Here is a 26,295-nt window from a genome sequence, read left to right as displayed (position 1 = left end):
AGTTCTCTCAGCACTGTCAATACACCTGTAGGTGTAATGGGTATCTGATGTTTTCTTCTCTTGCAAATCATCCCACTGTACGCACTCTTCGCCGGCCGTCTTCCCATCTGGTATCCTAAGGCCTCTGTCAACTCAGGTCAAAGACTTAAGGTTTCTAAGCAGGAAACAAAAAAAGTCTGTCAACAACTGCCATGATTTCATGACTAAAGAGAACACTTAAAAGTGCAACAAAGGAAATTTGAAATCTTGTTAGATGAACAACTTCCACCACCTATCAAGAGGCATTCATTTCCCCTCCCGCTTTCTGACTTGCGAAATACGCGAGCTAATTTTGTGCATCTCACGCACAACACTAGACGTCCGCTCTCTCGGATAATTGGCATCTGGGTCCTTTACGCAAACAAACTTGTCATTGAGAAAGTCCTTGGCTTTGAAGTCAGCGGATGGTGGGAATATCACTCGACACTCTAAGCGCCAGTCTGATTTGAGATTTGGTCGATTTCATGCAGCGTCTTCGGAAGTTTCACAGCCCGTTGGTCCGTTTTCCACTTTGCACGCCTAGGTGAATTTCGGGACAGAATTACGCTTCTTAGGTGTGCGTCTGCGCCCGGGTTTGCCGAAACGGCCGCCATTCTGCAAGCCCCCACCTTCTGAAGTGACTAACGTAAGCCCGAGGAGACAGGCGCCGAGCGGGCACACTCCCGCACCCGCCCTCCGCGCCCGCCGGCGTTTTTTCCCCAGGCCGCCATCGGTCCCTGTGACCCGGTCTCCCTCCGTCCTTGCGCCGCCTGCTGGTCGTCCGCTGTTCCTTCTCTCAACCCCCTCCCTCGGTCAATTGGCTTTTTCCCGGACTCCTCCCCATTCTCCCGCCCTGCCCCGCGCGGGTTACCGCTGTTCGGTCAGGCGCCGCCCCTCCCCAGCTCCCTGACTAAGGGCGCCGCTCGGCCCCGCCCCCCGCGCAGGCAGCCTTCCCCCACATCCGGGTACCGACTCCAGCCGCCCAGACTCTGGCACTATGGTCATGGCGGAGGGGACGGCAGTGCTGAGGCGGAACAGGCCGGGCACCAAGGCGCAGGTACCACTTTTGCACCTTTTCTGCGGGGGGGACTCTCGGTGCGGAGCAGCGGCGCACCTGGAACTTGGCCGCCCCTGAGAGGAGGTTGGGCCGAGGCGGCAGGCAGGCGGGCGGGGGCAGTGGTGCCCGGCCTGCTCTTCCGGAGCCACAGCCCCTCAGTCTGGCGGCGGCGGCCCGTGAGGCCTGCGGAGCCTCGTTAGGAGGGTGGCCGTGAGGGGCGGGTGGGGGCCGGCGCGGTGATCGCCGAGGACGGGGGCTGGGAACCTGTCAGGGGTTGTGCTTGTTCTCGCCTCCCCCTTGAACCCCAGTTGACCTGCGTTGGAGGGGCGCAGGGCCAGGTGGAGACCCCGGGGGCTTCGAGAGGGTCGGGGCTGCCAGGGCGGAAGGGCGTGTAAACAGCCTGTCTGGCCTCTGTCCCACCTGGCTTGTGACGTACCTGCTCGGCTTCTCCCACCCAGCTGGTCTAGCCGGATCCGGGTGGCGATCATTGACTCTGTACACCTCCTCTTGCTGTCTGCGTTTGGCCGCTTCTCGCTGCAGCTGTTCTCTGGTCCAGCACGTTTTTATCATCAGGTTGCGACTTGTTAGATATCATTCCTTGTGGATTTTCTTGTTGTTACGTGTGAAGCACAGGGGATGAACTGATTATAATTTTATTAGCTTTCGGTAGGGCGATATTTGGGTGAGCTGGTGCTTATTTAGGCCTTGGTTCTTGGGATTTGCAAGAGAGGAATGCCTCATGTTCTTTAAAAAATCAAGTAGGCATTTAGACTTGATCTGACTCACCTGCTAGCTGAAATGGCTTGCTATTGAGTAGATGCTCTAAAATTAGGAGAGAGGTGTTAAAATGTAATTTTAAAGGAAAGGTGAGATAAGTAAAAAAAACCCCAAACCATGGAGCTATGACTTTATGTCAGAGAATAGCTTTTACTGTCTTGCACAGAATTTTGGAAAGAGAGTCCTTTGGAAGGGGTCTTTTGAATCCGGACACCTTCCCAGATCCCTGTTGCAGATAAGAAAACCGAAGCCCAGAGAATCGACTGCATTTGCTCAAGGTTACATTGCTTTGCATTCTTAGTTCACTGGTGACTTTTTCTCTTTAACAAGTTGCTTCTAGTATTGACGTTTAGAGGATTTAGTTTGAAAGTCCTTATTAGAGTCACATTAAACTGTCAGCTGCTCTGGCAGTTTCATGGTCATACTACTGGAAATTTTTTATTTAGGCTTTCTTTTTACCTTTTCCAAACTTTCTTTACCTACAAATATTCTCTTAGGTACCTTTACTTCTTATACTGTGGAAACTGTTTTTTTCTTTTATTGAGTGGTCAACTTTATATTTTTATATAAAGTTGGAAGTGGACTTTTGTACTCCCGTTCTGGTAATTGTCATCCATTTTTATTTACTCAAAAGTTATGACTTTTGAAAGGAAAGAAAATAATATATTTTAAGTTAATATTGTAATACATCTGTCTGCTGTGTCATGAGTAAGTCACTTATAAGAAAGCTCCTTTGCTTTTTCCACATTGTCCTGGATCAAGGTTGTTAAATAAAATGTGACAGAAAAGATTAGGGTTAAAAAAAAAAAAGACTGCTTACACAGCATTCTGTCCTGTCTCTTTGTCTATCACACTAATTTCCTTCAGTGAAATGAGTCTATTCTAAGACGACTTATTTAGAATTATAATAGAGTACGTGGAGTATCTTTTTTTTTTTAAGATTGGTTAGATTGGGATGTTGCCACATAGTTGGTTTTCAATAAATGTTTATTGACTGAATTAGATGAGAACATCCATTAAACCGGATTTTTGGTTCCTCCTTTCAGTGTTTACAGTATATCACAAGTATGATGAGGTAGGATATTCAATTCCAAATGAACTTTTTTTATGTCTTTTCTGTATATTACTATATGTTTTCTAATATTTTAATAACAAATATTCTACAAACAAAATTTTAAAGGCAAGTATATGCCAACTGTATTGATAGAAATATTTTTTTAAAGTATAAATCATAGAGGAAGAAATTTTTAAAAAATGTTTAAAAAATTGATTTCAGAGAGGAAGGAAGAGGGAGAGAGAGAAACATCAATGATGAGAGAAGCCTCAATCTGCTGCCTCCTGCATGCCCCTACTGGGTATCCAGTGCCCAACCTGCAACAGGGGCCTATGTCCCTACCGAGATCAGACCATGACCTCCTGGTTCATGGGTCAAAGCTCAACCACTTAGCCACACCAGCCAGACGAGATTGTTAAAATTATTCTTTAATAATATTTATTTATTTAAAAAAAATTTTTTTTTAAAAATATATCTTTATTGATTTCAGAGAGAGGAAAGGAGAGAGAGAGAGAGAGAGATAGAAACATCAATGATGAGAGAGTCATTGATCGAGCCCGCAACCCGGGCATGTGCCCTGACCAGGAATCGAACCCCGATCACCTGGACCCCAGGTCGATGCTCAACCGCTGAGCCACGCCCGGCCAGGCAATAATATTTAGATTATGTCTAGGAAAAGATATCCTGGAATAATTTCCAGAAAGTTTCCTAAAATTTCTTGACATTTTAAAATAAAGTTATTTCATTTTCATTCATATAGGGAAACAAATTTTTTTAAAAAATATATCTTTATTGATTTCAGCGAGAGGAAGGGAGAGGGAGAGAGAGAGTTAAAACATCAATGATGAGAGTTGAAACAACACCGATTGGCTGCCTCCTGCACGCACCGGACTGGGATCCAGCCGCAACCGGGGCATGTGCCCTGACTGGGAATCGAACTTCGATTTCCTGGATCCTAGTCTGATGCTCAACCACTGAGCCACACCTGGCCGGGTGGGCAACTATTAAAAACAAAACAACATTTTAAAACACTTAAAAAGGTATACCCATCACCTACCTTCAGAATTAAAACATTACTAATATAGTTGAATCCCTCTGGAATACATTCTTCTGTCTTCTACCCACTCCTCCCAACCAATAATCATCATCATTCCTTTTCTTTATACTTTTACTATATATGCATTATATCCATAAGCATGCTTTGGACTTTCTTAAACTTTTTTTCATGTGGTATCATACACTGTATTCTTCAGTTTGCTCCAGTTTTGCTCAAGACTTTGGGAGACTTACCCATGTTGATTGATAAAGGGTTATAGGTCATTTGTTTATAACTACTTTCTCCTCTATTTTTATCTCAGAGACATTTATTGAACACATACTATGTATCAGGCATTGTGCTACCTACAAAGGATACATAGGTAAACTTTGCTGAAAAATCAGTCAAATGGAAGGTTCTTAATTACTTAGGAGAATGTCTACAAACTGGATTATCTACAGAGGAATTCAGAACCAATGCAAGATGGTCCACAAAAATATCCCCCTTATAAGAAGGCTGTTCTATTTGGTGGCTATTCCATTTTTGATGGAGCTCATTTTGATTTAGATATTTAAAACACCATTTGGAATTGGAATAATAATTTATAATGTCTGTCTAAAATAACACTTGTATTACTACTGACACTAGCTCTTCTCTAGGTAAAAATGGGTTAAGTTTTATTGTACCCGGAGATTTTTAAGTGTAACTTTTTGAGAAGATATTTAACCACCATAAACAAAAAAGTGATAGACTTATCTCCTCAAGTGATACATGAAAGGTTTATGGGAGCCATATTGAAGGATTTATGGTTGAAAAAAATGTAACTTGTAGTTCAGTTAAATAAAATCTTGATGTTCATTTAAAAACATTGAATAAAATCCCTTTAACTTATTTACCGATAATCACAATGCTTACAGTATGAGGACTTTTCCTCTCCTCCAGTGTAACTTTGGGTTTTTATTAAGAATTGAAATTAATCATAGTATTGCATCTTGTATTTTAACCATGAATTTTTTTTATAGGATTTCTATAATTGGCCTGATGAATCCTTTGATGAAATGGACAGTACACTAGCTGTTCAGCAGGTAATAACAATGAACTAAGCAGTTGATCTTCCTTTTAAGTATTCCTATATCTTTTAGCACAAACCAGAATCCATGGAATTAATAGAATGGCCGACCATTTAAAACTTTTATCAACCTTCATTTTGTTTTAAAATGGCATATTAAACTATAATCAAACTTAAATCAAGACATGAAATTTTTATAGGGATTGCATAGAACATGTATTGCTTTGGGTAGTATTGACATCTTAATATTGTCTTCCTACCTATGAATGAGATGTCTTTCAATTCATGTAAGTCTTCTTTAGTTACTTGCAGCAATGTTTTGTAGTTTTCAGTCTACAAGTATTTAACCTTATTTAAATTTATTCCTGGGTACAGTTGACTCTTGAATAACGTGGAGGTTAGGGGCACAGTTGAAAATTCACTTGTAACTTTCGACTCCCCCAAAACTTAATTACTGATAGCCTATTGTTGACTGGAAGCCTTACCGATAACTTGAGCAGTTGGTTAGCACATATTTTGTATTATTTGTATTATATATACGGTGTTCTTAGAATAAAGTAAACTGGAGAAAAGAAAATGTTGTTAAGAAGATCATAAGGATGAGAAAATATTTTTACTGTATTTATTGGAAAAAATCTGCGTGGAAGTGGGTTCAGGGTCTATATTTTATTCTTTCTAGTACTTTTTTTTTCTCCTCTAAATATGTCTTTATTGATTTCAGAGAGAGGCCGAGAGAGGGAGAAAGAGAAATAAAAACATCAATGATGAGACAGTCATTGATTGGCTGCCTCCCGCACGCCCCCTACCTGGGATTGAGCCCCGAACCCGGGCATATGCCCTGACTGGGAATCGAACCTCGATCTCCTGGATCATAGGTTGATGCTCAACCGCAGAGCCACGCCTGCTGGGCTTGAATACTAGTGTAGATGGATTTGCTTTCTTAATTTCCGTTTTGGATTGTTTGTTGAAGACGTATAGAAACACAGCTGATTTTTGTAAACTGATCTTAATATCCTGCTACTTTGCTGAATTCATTTATTAGCTTTGCTGTGGATTCTTGGGATTTCTGTAAGGATCATGTACTCTGTGAATAAAGATGGCCTTTCATTTAATTTTTTTTCTTGTCTAATCTGACTAGAACTTCAGTACAGTGTTGAATGGCAATAATTGAAACAGGTGTGTTTGTCTCATTTCTGATTTTGGAGGAAAACCTTTCATTCTTTCACCATTGAGTATGATGTTACCTGTGGCTTTTTCATAAATGCCCTTCATCATATAGAGGAAGTTCTCTTCTATACCTAGTTTTCTGAGTGTTTTTATCATGAAAAAGTTTTGGATTTTGGCAAATGTCTTGTCTGCATGAATTGAGATGATTGTGTGTTTTTCCCTTTGTATTTTAATGTGGTGTATTAATACATTGAAATGGTGTACATTGATTTTTTTTTTTTTTAATGTTGAACTACCCTTTATTCCTTGCAGCTTGCTTTTTTTTTTTAATCCTCACCTGAGGATATTTTTTCCATTGCTTTCCAGAGAGAGTAGAAGGCCGGGGCGAGGAGAGGGAGAGAGAGAAACATTGATGTGAAGGAGACACATTGGTTGGTTGCCTCCTGCATGCACCCCTATCGGGGTCTGGGGATTGAGTCTGCAACTGAGGTACATGCCCTTGGCCAGAAATGAACCTGGAACCCTTCAGTCTGCAGGGCGATGCTCTAATCACTGAGCCAAACTGGCTAGGACTGCCAAACAAACGTATTTTAAAGAATTCAAGAGGAGAATGGTCTATTATATTTATACCCAAATATTTATAATTTCGGTTGCTCTTGGTATTCTAAGTTTCCTCTGGTATTATTTTTTCATTCTGTCTGAAGTACTTCCTTTAGCAATTCTTGTTGGTCAGTCTGCTGGCTAGGAATTCTCCTTAGCTTTCTTTCATTTGACAATATATTTTTATTTCTGAAAGGTGTTTTTGTTAGATATAGAATTCTGGATTGATGGTTCTTTCTGCACATTAAAAATGTGCCATTTCCACCCAGCTGGTGTGGCTCAGTTGTGTGAGCGTAACCTCATGCACCAAGAGATCACCCGTTCAGTTCCTGGTCAGGGCACATGCCTAGATTGTGGGCTCAGTCCCCGGTGGGGGGCATGGCAGTAGGGAGCCAATCCATGTTTTTCTCTCATTCATGTTTCTGTCTTTCTCTCCCTCCCTTTCTCTGTCCCTTTCTCTCTAAAAATCAATAAAAACGTATTTCAAAATAAAATAAGTGTGTCACTTCCTCCTGTGTTTTATGCATTCTGATGAGAAAGCTGTAGTCATTTGAATCTTTATCTATAGGTCATATACCTTTTTTTATCTGATTTCTTTATCTTTAGTTTCTGGCAGTTTGATTATGTGTGTGGGCATGGATTTCTTTGAATTTTCCTGTTTGGTGTTTACTCAGCTTTTTTAAAATTGTGATAAATATATAAAAGTTATCATTTTTGCCATTTTAAGTGTACAGTTTTGTGGTGTTAAGTACATTCATATTGTTATGCAACCATTACCACCTCCATCTATCTCAAGAACTTTTCATCTTTCCCAACTGAAACTCTGTACCCATTAAACAGTAACAACTCCCCATTAGCCCATTCAACTTTTTGACTTTGTAGGTTTATGTCTTTTCCTAACTTGAAACTTTTTAGCCATTATTTCTTCAGATATATTTTTTAGCACCTCATTCTTTACCTTCTTTTTGTGGGACATTGATGGCATGACTTTTAAATCCTTTCTTATTGTCTCACAAGTTTCTGAGGCTCTGTTTATTGTTGTTTTTATTTCTGTTGTTCAGATTGGATAAATGCTATTTATCTATCTTCAAGTTTATTGACTCTTCGGTGTGCCATCTCCATTCTGCTATTGAGTCCAGTGAGTGTTTTACTTTGATGGTTGTATTTTTCAGTTCTAAAATTTCCATTTGGCTCCTTATACCTCTCTTTGCTGATACTTTTGTTTTGAGTGTTTGTAATTTTACATTCAAGCATTTTTGTAATAGCTGTTTTAAAGTCTCTGTCAGGTAATTCCAACATCTGTGTCCTCTTGTCATTGGTGTCTTGTGACTGTTTTTTTTTTCCCCATGATAATTGAGATTTTCATGTATTCTTTGTATGCCAAGTAATTCTGGATTATATCCTGGACATTTTGAATATTATTATGTTTATACTCTGGTCTTGTTTAACCCAATGGAGAATGGGATATTTTTGTCATAGAAGGTATTTGACCTGGTTAGAAACAGGCTGCAAGTTCTAACCGAACTGAGGTTCCAATGTCAGTTTGGCTTTCAAAACTTTGCATTACTCCTTGAATCTGTTTTGTGTGTGCACCAACTTGTACTCAGCCTAGGTGGAGGTATATCCATTAGCTCAGTTCTCAAAGTCTGTCAGATTAGGATCAGATTCATGCATGCACTCATACACAGATCAGGGTTGCGCCCAGGAGTTCATAAACAGCTTTATGGGATTACTTACTTTAAAAAAAAATCTTTTCATTGGTTTTTAGAGAGAGAGAGAGAGAGACAGACAGACAGACATCGATCTGCTGCCTCCTACACAGCCCCTACTGGGGATAGAGCCCGAGACCTGGGCATGTGCCCTAATCCGGAATCGAACCTGTGACCTCTTGATTCCTGGGTCAGTGCTCAACCAACTGAGCCATACCAGCCAGGACTGTGGGATTACTTTTTTGAACTTCTTTCTCTCTAATATCTCTCTGATACTTTAAGGTCCTACTGCATTGGCCCTCCAACCTGAAACTCTTAACTGGAATTGTGCTGCAGTTGTGGGAAGGCAAAGAGAGAAAAAGAAACAGGGTTATCCCCGGCTAAAGTGGCTCAACGGTTGAGTGTTGACCCAGTAACCAGGAGGTCACCGGCTCTATTCCCAGTCAGGGCACATGCCCGAGTTGCAGGCTCAATCCCCGTAGGGGACGTGCAGGAGGCAGCCTATTGATGATGATGTTTCTCTCTCATCATCCCTCTCTCTGCCTCTCTCTAAAAGTCAATAAATAAAAACATATTTTTAAGAAAGAAGAAGAAAAAAAGAAAAGATACAGGGTTATATCTCAGCAGTAAATGGAGAGGAAAGGTTCTGTTCCTCAGAATTTTGTCTTGCATTTTTGTGTTGCCAGCTGCTTTTGCTGCCCTGTAGAATTGTCTCAGGCCTAGGCAATGGAGAAAAAGGAAGAGCGGGGGAAATCCAGGTGATTTTTTCTACTCTTTTTGAGCTTTAGGAGTTCCTTTTTCTACGCCTTAAGCCAGAAGTAAATAGTTTCTCCTGTATCTATCTGCATCAGTAGTGGTCATTTTTGGGGTTTCATCCCTAATTCAAGCCAGAGGATATCAGAGAGGAAAAGAAACACAGCAAACTTACTGCCAGTTCCTTGGTACTTTGAATTCTGATGGGTTTTTTTTTTCTGCTTCTCTTTCTGATATTTGCTTTTCAGAGACCTCAAATAGCTGCACTGTGTGTTCTCTTTCTTTTCTGGTTTTTTTTTTTTTTTTTTGCTAATCCTCACTGGAGGATATTTTTTACATTGGTTTTCACAGAGAGTGGAAGGGAGAGAGAGAAACATTGATGTGAGAGAGACTCATTGACTGGTTGCCTCCCACAGGCACCCTGATTGGGGCTGGGAACTGAGCCTGCAACTGAGGGTACATGCCATTGGCCGGAATAGAACCTGGGACCCCTCAGTCTGAGGGCCAGTGCTCTAACTACTGAGCCAGACAGGCCAGTGTGAACTGCACTATGCATTCTGACCAGATTTTTATAGTTTTGTTCAGTGGGAGAGGTTGATGTGTTTACTCCATCTTACCCAAAACTGGAAATAATGAAATGCTTTTTTGCATGGTGTTTTATTACTATGTACTTTACTTTTCCCAAATGATTTCTAAAAACTACTTTAGGAAAAGTCTTATGTAAAATATAGTACTAGATTATTATAATTACTAATAATTATAGCCCACAGGAATAAACCACTAGGAAGATATGTTTCTGCCTTTTTCATAAGATAAGGAAGAAAGATTTCATACCTCCTTTTGAATTTAGTTTTAAAACTGGTGTAATATATTCTTGTAGAGGAGATGTGCAAGGCCTGGGAAGTGAGTGTATACTAATAGTGTTAGCAGAGTTTGATTAGGATCTGGTAGATGTGATGTGTTTGGAAACTTACTGAAAAAGATTCTCTTCAAGAGTAGTAGTAAATTAGCAAGTTCTTAGAAACATAAAGAACACTTTTTATGAGGTTGTCTTCTGGATTTTTCTGCAGAATTCATTAAAGATTTCAAAGCCTGTTTCTTAAATAATAGTTGTTCAGTTTACCTAGTTTCAAAAACTCTTAGCATTAAAATTCACCAGCAGAAGTTTTAAGTGGTAATAGTACTGTTTTTCCATTTAACTGAATTATTAAGATTAAAGATAATGTTGAAAAGGTACTTAAGAATGTTTCAACTTTTCATGATAGAGCTAGTTCTTGCTTTTTTCCTATTTTCATATTTGCCCATCTTATACTGCACATAGTTTAGATTTACATTACATTATTATGTGTGCCAGGACAGAGAAAACATGTTGCATTTTGTAAACCTTTAGTTTTCAAGACATTTGTGAGGGTGATTAAAATAAATTATCACAATGAACAGAAATTGCTGATAGTAGTAACTCAGAAACAATGTAAAAATTTCCATATCCCAAAAGTTATATGTAGTGAGCATGAGGACATTTATTTTTCTTAGCTCATTTTATAATGATAGCTGCCCTCTTTTTACATAAAAGTATCAAGGACTCATTTCAGGGGAAAAAATCACATTTTTGTTTTATTTTTGTAAGTTAAGGATTTCTTTTTATGTTTTATATAAACTCTCATTAATAAAAGGATTCTGGAGACCTTAAAGAATGACAGCTTGCAATTCCATTAATAACAAAATTTAATAAGTAAATTCAGTCACCAAATATGTGGTTAAAGAATTAATATTGATTATGAGCAAACCATTTTGCACAAAATATATTTCTGTGTCTAAAATATGATTTGGGGATCACCAAAGGATGGAGAAGAATCGGGGTCTATAATATATTTTTGGTAACTTTTCTCATCCCTATCTCGATATGGCTTTAACATTTCAGGTTTGCTTATCTTCATCCTTGACTTCAACTACTGTAGTTTAGGTGATCAGTAAACATTTATTAAAAACCTGTGTGCCAGGTGCTAATACCAAAGTTCAAAATAAAATTAAGTCTGTTTTATATTTGAGAGACACATGAAAATAAGTGTTATTAAGTTTGAATAATGCTAATAGCAACTCTGTAGGGTGCACAATGGGAGCAGGAAAGATAAAAGTGAATAGACAAATTGCTAATTTAAATTATACACATGACAGCCTGGCCCGGCGTGGCTCAGCGGTTGAGCGTCGACCTAGATCCAGGTGATTGAGGTTCAGTTCCCGATCAGGAAACATGCCCAGGCTGTGGGCTCGATCCCCAGTCGGAGGTGTTCAGGAGGCAGCCGATCAGTGACTCTCTCATCATTGATATTTCTCTCTCTCTCCCTCTCCCTTCCTCTCTCTGAAATCAATAAAGACATTTTTAAAAAAAATTATACACATGACAAATGTGGTAGGAAATCAGAGGGAGTTCTGTGAGGATTAGAATAATTGGGGAAGATGAGTGTGTTGGGAGAGAGGGACTTTGGAAAGAATTGTAGCATGGAATTTGAGGTGGCCAGTGGAAAAGGTATAGAATTTAGTTGTTATCTGAGGTGAGAAAGAATCAATTCCATGCAAACATGGAACATTAGGATGAGGGTCAGAAAATCAAGGAGAGCTGTTTTATAGGAATTAAGGAGTCATTCAGAGCTTTTGAGCAACCTTTTGACATGAGAGTGATACTCAAGAAAGATTATCTGAAAATAGGAAAAATAGATTGGCTTAAGAGAGCCCTGTAGTTACTAAGTTTTTATAATCAGGCATTTTAGCCTAATCTAGCCTATTCAAATTTTAGGGTATTTATTATTTATTTATTTATTTATTTATTTATTTATAAATATATCTTTATTGATTTCAGAGAGAGGAAGGGAGGGGGAGAGAGAGAGATAGAAACATCAATGATGAGAGAGTCATTGATGGCCTGCGGCCTGCAACCCGGGAATGTGCCCTGACTGGGAATCGAACCCCGATCTCTTGGATCCTAGGTCGATGCTCAGTTGCTAAGCCACGCCCGGCTGGGCTTAGGTTATTTAAATCATAGATTGAATGAAACATTAAAAAGATCTGAAATTTAAAGTTTAATTCAATTTAACTTGAAACTGAATCTCCTTGCCTTTTTTAAAATTTAGTTTTTCTGCTAGTCATTTTTATTTTAGTTTATTTATCTTACTGACTTTTACAGGGCAAGAGAGAAACATTGATTTTGTTGTTCCACTTATTTATGCTTTCACTGGTTGATTCTTGTATGTGCCCTGACTGGGGATCGACCCTGCAAGCTTGGCGTATTGAGACAGCACTCTAACCAGCTTAGTATCTGGCCAGGCTGCTAGTCATATTTTTTGGGCATAATTAACATATGTAGAAATCACCTACTTAAAATATACAATTCACTGGTTTTTAGCATATTAACAGGGTTGTACAACCATAATCCACAATCTGATTTTAGAACATCTTCATCCCCCACCAAAGAAACATCATTCCCATTGGCTGTTTTATCCCCATTCTCCTTTGTCTCTCCCCTTCTCCCAGGAGTCCTAGTCAACTACTAATGCATTTTTTGTCTCTATAGAATTTTGTCTATTCTAAATACTTAGCAGTAATGGAATCATATAATATTTACCAAAGCTATTTACATTGTCTGTATTTTATGTTCATACGAAAATTATGCTTTGAAGTTTTGATCCTAGTTTCACTCCTGGTAAATACCATATGCATTTTTGTAGTAAATCCTATCCCAAAGAAGTTAAGATGGAGAATAGGTATGGTTACTTCCTTTCTTCTGAGTTACATTAAGTCCTCAGTTAACACTGTTGATAGGTTCTTGGAACTGTAGTGAAACGACGTGTAAGGAAACCAATTTTACCATAGACTAATTAATATAAACAAGAGTTAAGATCCTGTGGCATTTCATCAACATTATATGGTGTTATTCGAGGACCTGCTGTACTGATTTTGATTCTGTACTTTGTTTCCTATTTTGTTTATAACCCAAAAGTTGAACCATAAGAGCAGTTTTTATATATTCAGAATTACATAATTTAGCATAAGATTTACCATATTGTATAATATTTTTAATTAACTATAAGAACCTCTTTGTTTATAGTATATTCAACAGAACATAAGAGCAGATTGTTCCAATATTGACAAAATTCTTGAACCACCTGAAGGCCAAGATGAAGGTGTGTGGAAGTATGAACATTTAAGGTAGGTCCTTATGATATCAAAATAGTAATAGTACTTATTAATAAAAATAATCTTTAATATTAATGATTATGAATTATAAATAAAATAATTATGTAACTGCAGATCAAAAAGCAAATTCTGAAGCTTTTATATTTTCAACTTTGATATTTACTGATTGTTTTCTGCAGTTATGGATTTGGGCCTTACTATGGTTTTACACAGTTTTCCTTAGTCATACCTCTTAACCACAAATCCATTATTTCCTTTTACCTACTTGTGAATAGCTGTTTCTCTTTAGAGGGTCATGTCAAGTTCCCAGTATAGGCTTGGTATGATGAGTTACCTATTAACTTCTGTGAACTTCCAGTCTTCCTTTTGGTAAATAGAGATTAATTGTAATCCTGAAGTTAGGAGTTTTGGAGCTTTTCATATCTTTTGAATGAGAAAATTAATGACAAGTGAATGATAATTAATTAGAGTTAACTTTAGAAGCAGCTGTATCCTGAATTACTAGGTTGTTTCTTGAAGTTATAAACTTTCTATTATAAATGGGAGCTGGGATGAGTTGATAGGTTAAATATGGAGAATGCAGAATGCATGTATGTTCATCGGAGTTTGTTACTTTTGAGTTGATTTTAAATTAATAAATATAGTAGAAATATGACTTTTCCCCAGTAAATTAGACCACATTTTCTGTGATGAATGCCTCAATTTGTAGATAAGGTACTTTTAAAATTGGTGATGCAGGCATGTTGTCTAGATTTTGCAAAGACATAATGTTTTGTCATAACAGTTCAGCAATTTTAAAGATGCTAAGACTTGTTTGTACTCTGCCAGTTTCTGGACAAATCACTTGACTACTTCATGTAGTTTTTTAAAAATACATCTCAATGTATAATTGCAAGTATGAATATGTAGATACTTCCCCATTCTTATAAGTCAAGATCTAGAACACTTTAATATAATATATCCTCTGCTTTATTTTAATCAGCTTTGAAAATAACAGTCTGATAGGATTAATGATGAAAATAAGTGAGGGTTTTTTTGGTAGCATAATTCATAGTAAGTGAGGGCTGATTTTAATTTATAAGATTTTAATTTTAGATCTAAGAAAACCTTTTCCTCCCTATTTAACTTAGACTATACAAAACTTACAAAATTTTTCTCATGCATATTTTATTTGTCCTGGTGCTATTGCTTTTACTTTTGTTATTTTTTTTCTAAATATTAGCCACTTTTTTGGTTTTGTATTTATGCATCACATGTATTTTTTTTTTTGGTTTATCTTACTGTATAGATCTTTATAGTTGATGAAGAGCATGTGCTTGATGTTACTGATATAAGGCTTAATATGTTGTTATTAGTTAATGCATTTAAGTATATAATGATGTTAATGGAAATTGGGTCATTCGAGATTCAGTCAAATCTTCCACTAGCTCACAATCTGTGTAATTAGGAAAAGATATCCCTTCATTTGAGTGGATGCAGTCTCATGTTTGATTTAGTGAGTAGAGTCACTTAATGACTGGATTTCAGATCTGGCTGTGTCTTTAGCCATACAACTTTATGTGTTAGCCCTGTATTGAATTAACTTGGAGTTGTTAGGTTTGCACTATTTACCACAGATGGTACCTGTAAACGTTGCCAAATCAGATAGCTTAATTTTGCTATTGGCCATAAGTGGGTTGAACTACATGGGAAACTTGTTTATTACCATCTGTCTTTCTTATTTTTTATTTATTTTTATTTAAGGAAAAGGGGGTGGGGGATGGGAATATCCAAAGGGAAGGACTACACAACACTAAGCCAAAGGGTATTGGGTCCATGATGGATGCAAAACTGTACTTGGGACATTGAAACAGAAAGCATAGAACAAGCAACAGGAGAACTTAGGCTGGGCTGCTTTGGCTCATTGAGAAGTCAGAGAGAAAAGGAGGTCTTAGAGACAAGTTCAGGGGATAAGCCCAGGAGGAGCTGCTGCTGCCCATTGCTCTTCCCTCTGGGTCGCCTCAGAGGGAAGAACGGGGATGGAGATGGCGCAACAACCATCAGTCTTTATTACCACTTAGTGGAAAATAACTAAAACATAAAACATTCAGCCTACAGATAAGGGCCAGGAGAGGGTTATGTGGTGATTCAGAAATAATGTTGTTTTTGTAATCTAAGAACAGCATTATTATTGGGCACCTGAAAAGGAAGTAAAATTATAGACAACTGAAAGTTTGAACCTTGTCTTTTTATTTGTTTTCTTCTATTATAATATACTTTAAAGAAGTAAATAAATATAGTTTTTCTTTTACATATGTGCAAGTTTTTTTCTCTTCTTTCTATTTGGACTCTTATCTATCAATTATTTAGGTTTTAGCTTTGCATTTTTTTAAAATTGATTTGAGACAGTTGGGGGAAGAGAGAGAGAGAGATCTATTTGTTGTTTTACTTATTTATGCATTCATTGGTTGCTTCCTTGTACGTGCCCTGAACCTGCAACCTTGGTGTATCAGGATGACATTCTAACCAACTGAGCTACCTGGCCAGAGCCTTAGCTTTGCATTTAATTTTTTAAAAATATTTTTATTGATCTTTTTAGAGAGAGAGGAAGGGTGAAGAAAAGAAAAACATCTGTGTGAGAGTGTAACATCAGTCTCCTGCCCCCTGCATGACCCCTACTGGGGATCTGTGCTCTGGCCAGGAATGGAACTGGCAACCTTTATGTGCATAAAGCAACACCCAACCAACTGAGCCCCACTGACCAGGGCTTAGCTTTGCATTTTTATTTTTATTATTTATTTTTTAAATATGTCTTTATTGATTTCAGAGAGAGAAAGGTGGGGAGAGAGAGAGAGAGAGAGAGAGAAACATAAATGATGAGAGTCATTGATCGGCTGCCTCTTGCACACCCGCCGCTGGGGATCAAGCCTGCAACCCAGGCATGTGCCCTGATCAGGAATCGAACCAAGATTGCCTGGGTCATAGGTTGATGCTCAACTGCTGAGCCATACCAGTTAGGCAGTTTTGCATTTTTAAAAACTAAAGTGTTCTTATTTGTTTGATGGGGAAACACTAGTGATTGACTAATTTGATAGGATTTTTAGAGGGAATGCATTCAGTATTTTGACAGTTATAAAGTAAGTTACCTTTGTGTCATAGAGTATAAGTTACCTTTTCATATCAAGTAACAACTCTGTTTAAAAATGATTATCTCAATGTCATATAGTTTCCTCCATTGTTCATTTATTCAAAAATATTTTTTGAGCCCTGGCCTGTTTGGCTCAGTGGTTAGAGTGTCGGTCTACAGACTGAAGGGTCTTGGGTTTGATTCCAGCCAAGGGCATATACCTCGGTTGCAGCCTAGATCCCTGGCCCTAATCAAGGTGCAAGCAGAAGGCAACCAATTGATGTGTCTCTCTCTTCCTTCCAATCTTTGAAAAGCAATGGAAAAAATATCCTCCTGTGAGGATAAATAAATAAATAAATATCTCCTGACTACATTTAAAAAAAATTATATTTTTTGAGCACTTAGCAATGTTCAAGAATTGTCGTAGGCGTTGTAATTCTCATTTTGGGAATTTTAGAAGGAAAGTATGTCATGAAAAAATGCCCATGACCTGTTAAGTGACAAAAAAGCAAGTTACAAAATTGTATATAGGATCCCAGTATACTTTAACCTGTGACTATAAAATCAAATTTGCTGTAAACAAGAATCTTTTGGGAAAATGTGGTGGAATTATGGAAGACAGACTTTCTTCTATGTTATGTTTAAAGTTTTTATAAGGAGAATGTTGTTTGTAATCATAACAAAGCTTGTAAAATATGTAGGAGTATAAAAGTGTAGTCTTTTCTGTGTATCTGTTTGTATGTGAATGTATAAATGTACATAATTTTATATATAACTGGAATCTTACTGTGAATATAAACACCTTTGCATATCCTTTGCCAACATTTTACTACTCTTCAGTTGCTAATCATATAGAATGTAAGGGTTTTTTTACATATATAGTTTGAATGACATAGTCAAAAAATGTACACTTCCTAAGTGTCTTGGTAAATATGTCTGAAATACTTTTCAGAAAAATTGTACCAATTTCCAGTGTAAAGATGACCAACTTATTGAACTCTGATATTGAACCTTTTTAGGGTCATTAGTTTTGAGTTTTGTGTATTAATTTGTAGGTCTTTGTAGGAAATGTGCCATGTTAATTCATATGGTGTTGATAATGGTGATGAGGGAGAATGGCTGGTACTGTTGGGGTTCTGTTTTTCAAATTAATATTCTAAATGTGGAAAATAGATAAGCCTTTTCATTTATATATTTGAATTTTTAGGCAATTCTGTCTTGAGCTCAATGGACTTGCTGTCAAACTTCAGGTAATATTTTCAAGTTAAAGTTATAATTGAAAGTTCTAATTTCCCCTGTATTTTTATGACTTAATTAATGTGCTTACAAAGACTTATCTAAAATTTCTAATCTAGAATTTTACATGGAAATGTAAAATGATAAATGATAAACTTTAAAATTATTTTACATATTAAGAAATGTAACTTTTTAACAGAGCGAATGCCATCCAGATACATGTACTCAGATGACAGCAACTGAACAATGGATTTTTCTTTGTGCAGCTCATAAAACTCCAAAAGAGGTGAGAATATATCACGTAGAATGACTAATAAAATGGTCATAACATAAATTTCTCCAAGACTGTGGTAGACAAATTTTAAGTTCCCTGTTTTGCCATTTGGTTTAGTGTTCTTTGCTGCAAGGTTATTGCCACAGTGGTGTTTTACGATTTCTTGTAATTAGTATCATTTTTCATAATTGGGCAATTATGTGGGCTGGAACTCACTTTATGATTCATTGGCTGTCACAGAAAAAGATCAGTCACATCGTGCCAATACCTAATATATAATGGATTAGATACACATGTTCAGGTTTTTGGTTCAGTATAATTTTTCTTTTTTTTTTTTTTTTTTACAGTATAATTTCTTTTACTAGGAACAACTATTGGTGATTACTAGTTGATGCTTAGTCTAATAGGTAGAAATGTTACTTTTGAGCTTTTTAACTTATAGGCCAATATTTTTTCTCTACATGTCATTAATGTTTCTTACTATTAACTTGGAACCCACCATAATGAGTTTTCTTTTCATATTTGGTCCTACATTGTAAAAGTTATTCATGTTGTTTTCTTCTCAGTTATTGTCAAGGTGAGCGTATAGAAGAAAAATTATTTATGTAATTTTTTTGTTTTAAATAATTGCTTTATATGATATCCTAGTACATACTCAGTTTTCCTTAGTTATCTCAAAAATGTTGTTTACAACTGGTTTATTTAAAGCATGTGTTGCTTTTCCCTTGATCTGCATTCCCTTTTAATCTGTAGTAAATTACTTCTTACTTGACACTGATTTGATTAAACATAATTGGGTTAGGCCAGTCTTGGAATTACCTTCAAATATCATTATATTGACAGACCTCTAAGGCTTGAAGACATAAAGGCTTGAAGACATTTGACTCTCTAGTTGCAAAATTAATAAATTCTCCAAAATAAGGAGTATCTGGTACCTGTCTAAGCAAATATATTTGGAAGACTGATTTCATTAGGGGGTGTTACTTTTTTGTGTGTGAGTAAATTGAAGCAATATTAAACTTGTGCCCTGGCTAGTGTGGCTTGGTTGAACATCATCCCATACACCGAAAGGTCGCTGGTTCAATTCCTGGTCAGGGCATAGGCTCAGGTTTCAGGCCTGATCCTCCTCCTTTCCTCTCTCTCTGTAAAGTCAATAAAAAAACAAAAAAAAAACAGAAAAGAAAAAAAGACAGTCCAATTTTAAAATGAGCAAAAGATATGAATAGACTCTTCTCTAAAGAAGATACACAGCCCTAGCTGGTTTGCTCAGTGGTTAGAGCATCAGCCTGTTGGACTGAAGGGTCCTTGATTCCGGTCAAGGGCACGTACCTCGGTAGCAGGCTTGATTCCCGGCCGTGGTTGAGGCACATGCAGGAGGCATCCAATTGATGTGTCTCTCTCACTTCGATAGTTCTCTCTCTCCACTTCCATTCTCTCTGAAAAGCAATGGAAAAAATATCCTCTGGTGAGGATTAAAAAAATAAAAGATATACAGCCCTGGACAAGTGGCTTGGTTGGAGCATTGACCTGTACACCAAAAGGTTGCTGATTTGATTCCCCATCAAGGCATACTCCGAGGTTTTGGGTTCAATACCAGCTCAGGGCACGTTCTAGAGACAGTTTAGGGGATCAGAGTGTCGACCCAATATTCCAAAGTTGTAGATTCGATCTCTGGTCAGGGCACATACAAGAAGCAACCAATGAATGCATGAAAAAGTGGAACAAGAAATCAATCTCTTTCACACTTTCTCTCTCTTTCAAAATCCATTTTTAAAAGAGACATCTGTAATACTGTCAATAAAATTTAAAAAAACAAACATTGTGGTAAATATGTGCAATGGAATATTATTCAGCCATAAAAAGGAATTAAGTCTATAGTGTGAGAAATATTTTACAGCATTTTTATATATATTAAAAACATCAAAATCTAAAAAGTTTTTGAATAAGAAAAAGTAGTGAAGTACTGATTCATGCTGCACTATGGCTGAGCCTTGAAAACATGCTAAGTGACACAAAAGGCCACATATTCATTTTTAGGAAATATCCAGAATAGGCAAATCCAGGTAAGACAGAAAGTGCATTAGTTGTTGCTTAGGGTTTAAGGAGGAAAGAATAAGAAGTGAATGCTAATTAGTATTGGGGTGATGAAAGTGTTCTGGAATATAGTTAATGGTTGTACAATTTTTTGAATATACTAAAAACTACTGAATTGTGCACTTGTAAAACATAAATTTTAGGCTCTGGCCAGGTAGCTCAGTTGGTTAGATCATCATCCCAATGCACCAAGGTGTTGTGGGTTTGGTTCCTGATCAGGGCACATACAAGAATCAACCAATGAATGCATAAATAAGTGGATTATATATTAATTTAAAAATACTCTCCAAAACTCAATAATTTTTATATCAATTATATGTTGAAATGATAATTTTAGCTACATAGAGTTAAATAAAACACATTTATTATTATTATTTTTTAAATATATCTTTATTGATTTCAGAGAGAGGAAGAGAGAGGGAGAGAGAGAGAGAGATGGAAACATCAATGATGAGAGTCATTGATTGGCTGCCTCCTGCATGCCCCCAACTGGGGATCGAGCCGCCTGCAACCCGGGCATGTGCCCCGACCGGGAATCGAACCGCGATCTCCTGGATCCTAGATCAATGTTCAACGGCTGAGCCACACCTGGCCGGGCTAAAACACATTATTAAAATTAATTTCACCTGTTTCTTTTTACTTTTTTAATGTGGCTACTAGACAATTTAAAGTGAAATGTATAGCTTGTATTATATTTCCATTGGACAGTGCTGATTTAAAGGTTACAACTGTCCCAAATGACCAATATGAGAAACACAGTGACTTAGGTATTTGCTTTTGACCAAATCACCTGTAATCATATATGTGGAGAAAGATAATTTTTTCAATAAATACTGCTCATGGTTCTGTTTTAAGCAGTGAGTTCACTAATCATAAATTCCTGTGGATGTATAGTTAGAAAAACACTTCTTTTTGTTTAGATAATATTTGTGTATTTACTATGGCACTATAATAAGCCATATTTAGTAATTATTAAATACAATTCTAAATGTAATTTAGAAATTACGTTTCTAAATATCAGTTCATTTTTTCCTTCAAGGAGATCCCTGGTTCATTCTCACTGCTCCTTTCCTTTCACCCTTTTCCCTTCTGTCCTCAAAAGAACTGAGGAGATTACTTTGCAGTTTTATTTTTCCTTTAATAGGTTTGCTGATTTGCCATGAGACAGTAGGTTTCATTGTTTCTGATAAATGAAATAGGATAAGACAGGTTTGTTAAAATGTAAATATAAATTTCATGTTAAATTTCAAAGGAGGTTCAAGGAGAAAATTCTGTAGAGAGCAGTTAGGGTAATAGGGTGCAAGGCACATAATAAAGGATGCTTTCTAGGATGTTGGAAGGCAGTGACCCCTTCCTTGAGGTGTTTGTGAAGAGGAGGAGGCTTCTGGGCCTCTTGGTAAAGTATAAATAAGTGGACCAGGAGTCAGTATATAAGCATGTTTTTCAGTCCTTCCTAACCATGTGATCTTGCCTGAGTCATTGGCTATCAGTTCACAATAGTCCCTACTGCTGTGCGTCACTCTCCTGGACTCTCCCTCGTGTGCTTTAGAGTTGTGATGTTTACATGCTTGCTTACTTGAATCTCTGTGATCTTTTCTAAGCTGGACTGCTTGTTTTGAAAGATTCCTTATCTTTGTCCACAGATAATTTTAAGAACTGGAAGAAGCCTGTGCATACTCTGCAAACTGACCAGCCTCAGTCTCCTTATTTGTTAAGTCGGAGGGTTAGATTAGATACTTAGGTGTTCTTTTCAGCTCTAAATGTTGTTTTCTTCTAGGTACAGTGTTGAGAGTGAGAAATTAGGAGATTGATTCATGTATCTTCTAGAGGTCTGATATAGTTCATAGGGATAGTAAAGCCTTATTAATTGATGTAATATTGAATTTTACAGTCATTCTGATATTGTAAGGCAGTTTTTTCTTAGAATATATTCAAGTTTTTGGAATAAGACACATATGTAATAAATACACCTAACCTAAGAGGTAGAGCTTTTTGTTGATACATTTTTATATCCTTTCTTTTATAGTGTCCTGCTATAGACTATACTAGACACACACTTGATGGTGCTGCATGTCTTCTGAATAGCAATAAGTATTTTCCCAGCAGGTAAACAAAACTTTTAAACATGGTATTAAACTTTTTGGATTTACTTTAAAAGATTGTTTTTAAAACTAAAACTAGATTCCTGGTTAATGCATTGTATTCTTTCAACTTTTTCTTTTATTCAAGTTTTGAAATTAGGGTTATGGTTAAACTAAAGGTAGCAGGACTTAGCTCGCAAACCTCATGGGCCAGTTCAGTCAAGAGTAGTCCCTGTTCAGTCATTGTCTAGGGCTCTCTCTTTGATGCTTTAGAGCTGGGATATGTACACACTTGCTTAGTTGAATTTCTGTGACAGCCTCCTCTTAGCATGCAGACTTTCTTAGTTGGACTGCTTGTTTTGGAAGGATTCCTTATCCTTGCCTATTACAGTTCTTATCAAATAAGATCTAGGAAGAAGCCTGTGTATACTGTAATGTATTATTGGTGAGGTTTGTGACTGGTCTTTTATTCTATTAAGATATTTGTTACCAGGTTGATCGATTTGGAAATTTTATTTCTCCCCAAATATCATTAACTCCAAAGAGCTCAGTTAAAGTATGTAAAAAATACTGGGTTTTGCCTCAGTATCCTATATAAATTAAAAAAAAAAAAAAAAAAGAATATTAGAAATATGCAGGCAATTTTTATTTCTCAAAAAAAAAATCAAGCTCTATGGAATAAAATAATTCCTTTTAGTAGTTTTAATCATCTCTAGAGAACAAAGTATTAATGTTGTATGTGTATGTTTTAGTAAGTTTTGATTTGCCAGGGATTTGTTTTAATTGCATTAAACTGCAATGTTTCAAAACTATGATACTGAATTTCAGAGGCACTGTGGTTACATAGAAAGTACACTGTCTCAGGAGTGAACAGGGTTTCTAGTCCTGCTCTTGCCACTTACTAGCACTTTGACCTCGGACTGGGAACTTATTTTCCCTAGGTGTCCGTTTTCACACTTGTGAAATGAAGAGATTGGAATACTGTATATTATTCCTAAGATCTGTCCAGCTCTATGAATCTTTGATTTCTGTTTCTAGGGTTAGCATAAAGGAATCATCTGTAGCAAAACTAGGATCAGTATGCCGTAGGATTTACAGAATATTTTCACATGCTTATTTTCATCATCGGCAGATATTTGATGAATATGAAGTAAGTGTATTTTACGAATTACCCTGATGCATTCTTATCAGAATGACAATAATATATGCTGATGTTATGTCTCTTTTTTTTGTTTTGTTTAGTAAATTAACACTTTTTTCTTCTTCTCTACAGAATGAAACATTTTTGTGTCATCGGTTTACTAAATTTGTGATGAAATATAATTTGATGTCCAAGGATAACCTGATTGTACCAATTTTAGAAGAGGAAGTTCAGAATTCAGTTTCTGGGGAAAGTGAAGCATGAAGGGAATCATATAGAAAAAAATGTACTGATCACATAATTAACAGTAATTATGTACTGTATATATATCATTTTAGACACATCAATCATGTATCCATATTATAGCCTCTTTGTTTAGTATAGGTTTTTGTATGCTGAGTGTTGCCTTTTAAAATGGGAAATACTTTTTAAGTTATTCATGAGCTGTATATTCACCAGTGTGGCACTCATGGTTTTTAAATAAGATTAGTATTATCTGTTTATAATGCCTGTTAATAAAAGAATTTACAGTTTGGTAAAATTGCTGCTAAACAATCATTGGATCACAATCCTCATCAAATAAACCCATCTATAAAAAGATGAGTGAGCTTGAGGTTTCGAACAAGCCATTTACTAAAGAAATAGTAATGTTTTCCTTTGGTTTTACCCCTGAGTTTAGATAGTCTAGAAAATTCTGTAGTACATAATTTAGTCTTAACCGTTAACTTTTCAAAAATGAGATAAAAGTGTTTTAAAATTCTGTGTATAGTTTTTGATATACATATATGATTATGTGTATATCCAAATATAAATCAAATGAAGCATTAGTAATACTGAAATAATCTTAATACTATATAAAGTAAATTCTAGACCCACATACTTGGAAAGGATTACCTTTTGCAAAAGTGGACTGTTACATACAAGATGGTGATAATGAGGTGCATAAATGATGCCATTGGACACCTACCCTGTCCTTCTCATTTCCCTTCCCTCCCGCCCCAAACTACATTAGTTGAGAAGCTTTTCACCAGACTGTGATCTAGTGGTGGCTTATACCTATTTATATTGTATTAATTGCTTACAGATTATACCTCATACTAGCAATTACACTACAGGAAAAATGTATTGGCATAGGCTCTTGCTTTTGTTTTGCAAAATTGTTCTAACTACTTGGAAACATTTTAAAAATAGTTTGACTCTGTCTGTTAGTAATATTAATCTTTTTATCTAACCATCAAGGCAGCATTTAAATTGAGTTGAAAAATATTGTAGTATTTATTTTATGACCCCTCCCTACAAAGTTTATGTTTGAATTTTATGCACATGCGATATTTTTTGCAATAATTTACAAGTTCCAGGGGTGTTGATGATAGGTCATACATATTTTGGACTTTGTTAGAATTCAGTGTCTTAATAAGGATTCAACTGCAGATTTTGCAATCTTATAATTTACTGAATGCAGTTTTTAACAAGGCACTGGAGTTCTGATTGCTAAACTGGTTGTAATGAGGCAATAAGATAGGCTGAAAAAATGTACATGTAGTGAAGAAAATATATAAATCCGTCTATTGAACAGTTAACAAACATGGGCAACTTTTTTTTTCATTTAAAATGGTTATTTTGAAATGGAGATGAAAATGTATTCATCTTGTTCTTTTCAAATTTGAGGAAAAATTTTATATCACATAATGAGACAAGTCTGTACAGCAAAAATTTGGGAAATGGTAGCATACTGAGAGTGTGTGTATATCTACTTATGCCTTTCCAAGCCTGCCAGTATATTTGATTTTGAAACAGTGCTGTCCTAGCAGCCAGTCATTACCCCAACCCACAACTATCTTTTAAGAAGTTTTATTCTCATAGTGAAAGGAATGTTGACTTTGAAATTATACATTTATATTAATGTCACTATAAACCATTAATTTAAGCATAAATTAATTGGATATATTAATTTTTAAACAAACTTGCTAAATATTGAGATACTAAACTACTAAGTAAATTATATACAGCAATGTAGCCGTTCTCTCTAGACGGTGTCTCAACGGATTTCTGTTGCAGTGGCTGGGATTGGCAATCTGGCTATAAGTATTTTGAAACACATTTTGAATAATATGGTTTAGTGTTAATGGGGAAATAAAATATGGTTTTTTAATTATTCACTCCATCTTCCCTGTGCTGTGTTTGGAATTGATCATAAACACACACACACACACAAAAGGAAGCATCAGTTTGCAGTCTTGCTTTTGTATTCATATTGACATCTCCTTTATACTCATTGGATGTGAAGTTGACTCACTGTACTAGGCAGACCTGAATGAAACAGTTACTGTTTTCCCTTAATATTATTTACAGACTTTTGAAAATATACACATATGTACCTAAGTGACCCTGGCAAACCACTGATTTATAAAGTGTTCTAAAAAGCGGGGAATAGAAAATTTGCAGTTCTGTGTAATGAGGATGTTAAGCTCCACTTTTGTTTGGATTATCCACTATAAGTCCAAAAGTTAAAATTTTCTTCCCATAAAATTATTTTGAGTCCTAGTTGGTTTTTCCCAGTGGTTAGAGCATCGGCCCTTGTACTGAAGGGTCTCAGGTTCAATTTTGGTTAAGGGCACGTACCTCGACTGCAGGCTGGATCCCCAACCCTGGTGGAGGCGTGTGTGGGAGGCAACCAATCAATGTGTCTCTCACATTGATGTTTCCCTCCCTCCCTCCCTCCCTCCCTCCCTCCCTCCCTCCCTCCCTCCCTCCCTCTGCCCCCCCCCCCTCTGAAAAGCAATGGAAAAAATATCCTTGGGTAAGGATTAAAAAGGTTAAAAAATTTATTTTGACCATATAGTTAATTCATTCTTTTTCTCCTATTATATCTGGGAAAGGAGCTAACTTAAATGTTCCTGTAGGTATCATAGTTCTCTTGTGTGTGTACGTT

At 36.6% G+C, this 26,295-nt stretch overlaps 1 protein-coding gene across 1 annotated transcript; it reads left to right on the top strand.

Annotated features, from left to right (window-relative positions):
* The first annotated feature begins 994 nt into the window (after positions 1–994).
* MOB4 (MOB family member 4, phocein) lies at positions 995–25,527 on the top strand. The gene is made up of 8 exons (XM_016220355.2): positions 995–1,075; positions 4,965–5,027; positions 13,343–13,443; positions 17,745–17,787; positions 17,973–18,059; positions 22,168–22,247; positions 23,261–23,372; positions 23,496–25,527. The coding sequence occupies exons 1-8, from the start codon at positions 1,016–1,018 to the stop codon at positions 23,625–23,627; spliced, it is 678 nt and encodes a 225-aa protein (XP_016075841.1). The 5' UTR covers positions 995–1,015; the 3' UTR covers positions 23,628–25,527.
* The last annotated feature ends 768 nt before the right edge of the window (positions 25,528–26,295 follow it).

This window comes from Miniopterus natalensis, chromosome 8 (genome assembly GCF_054644295.1).
Source record: "Miniopterus natalensis isolate mMinNat1 chromosome 8, mMinNat1.hap1, whole genome shotgun sequence".
Lineage (NCBI taxonomy): Eukaryota > Metazoa > Chordata > Mammalia > Chiroptera > Miniopteridae > Miniopterus > Miniopterus natalensis.
This window is presented reverse-complemented; position numbering and strand designations above follow the sequence as displayed.

Excerpts from the sequence above, each read along its gene's own strand:
- MOB4 (XM_016220355.2), top strand. The coding sequence starts at position 1,016 with ATGGTCATGGCGGAGGGGACGGCAGTGCTGAGGCGGAACAGGCCGGGC. Across the intron at positions 22,248-23,260 it reads AATAAGTATTTTCCCAGCAG|GGTTAGCATAAAGGAATCAT; the intron begins GTAAACAAAACT and ends TTCTGTTTCTAG. Across the intron at positions 23,373-23,495 it reads AGATATTTGATGAATATGAA|AATGAAACATTTTTGTGTCA; the intron begins GTAAGTGTATTT and ends TCTTCTCTACAG.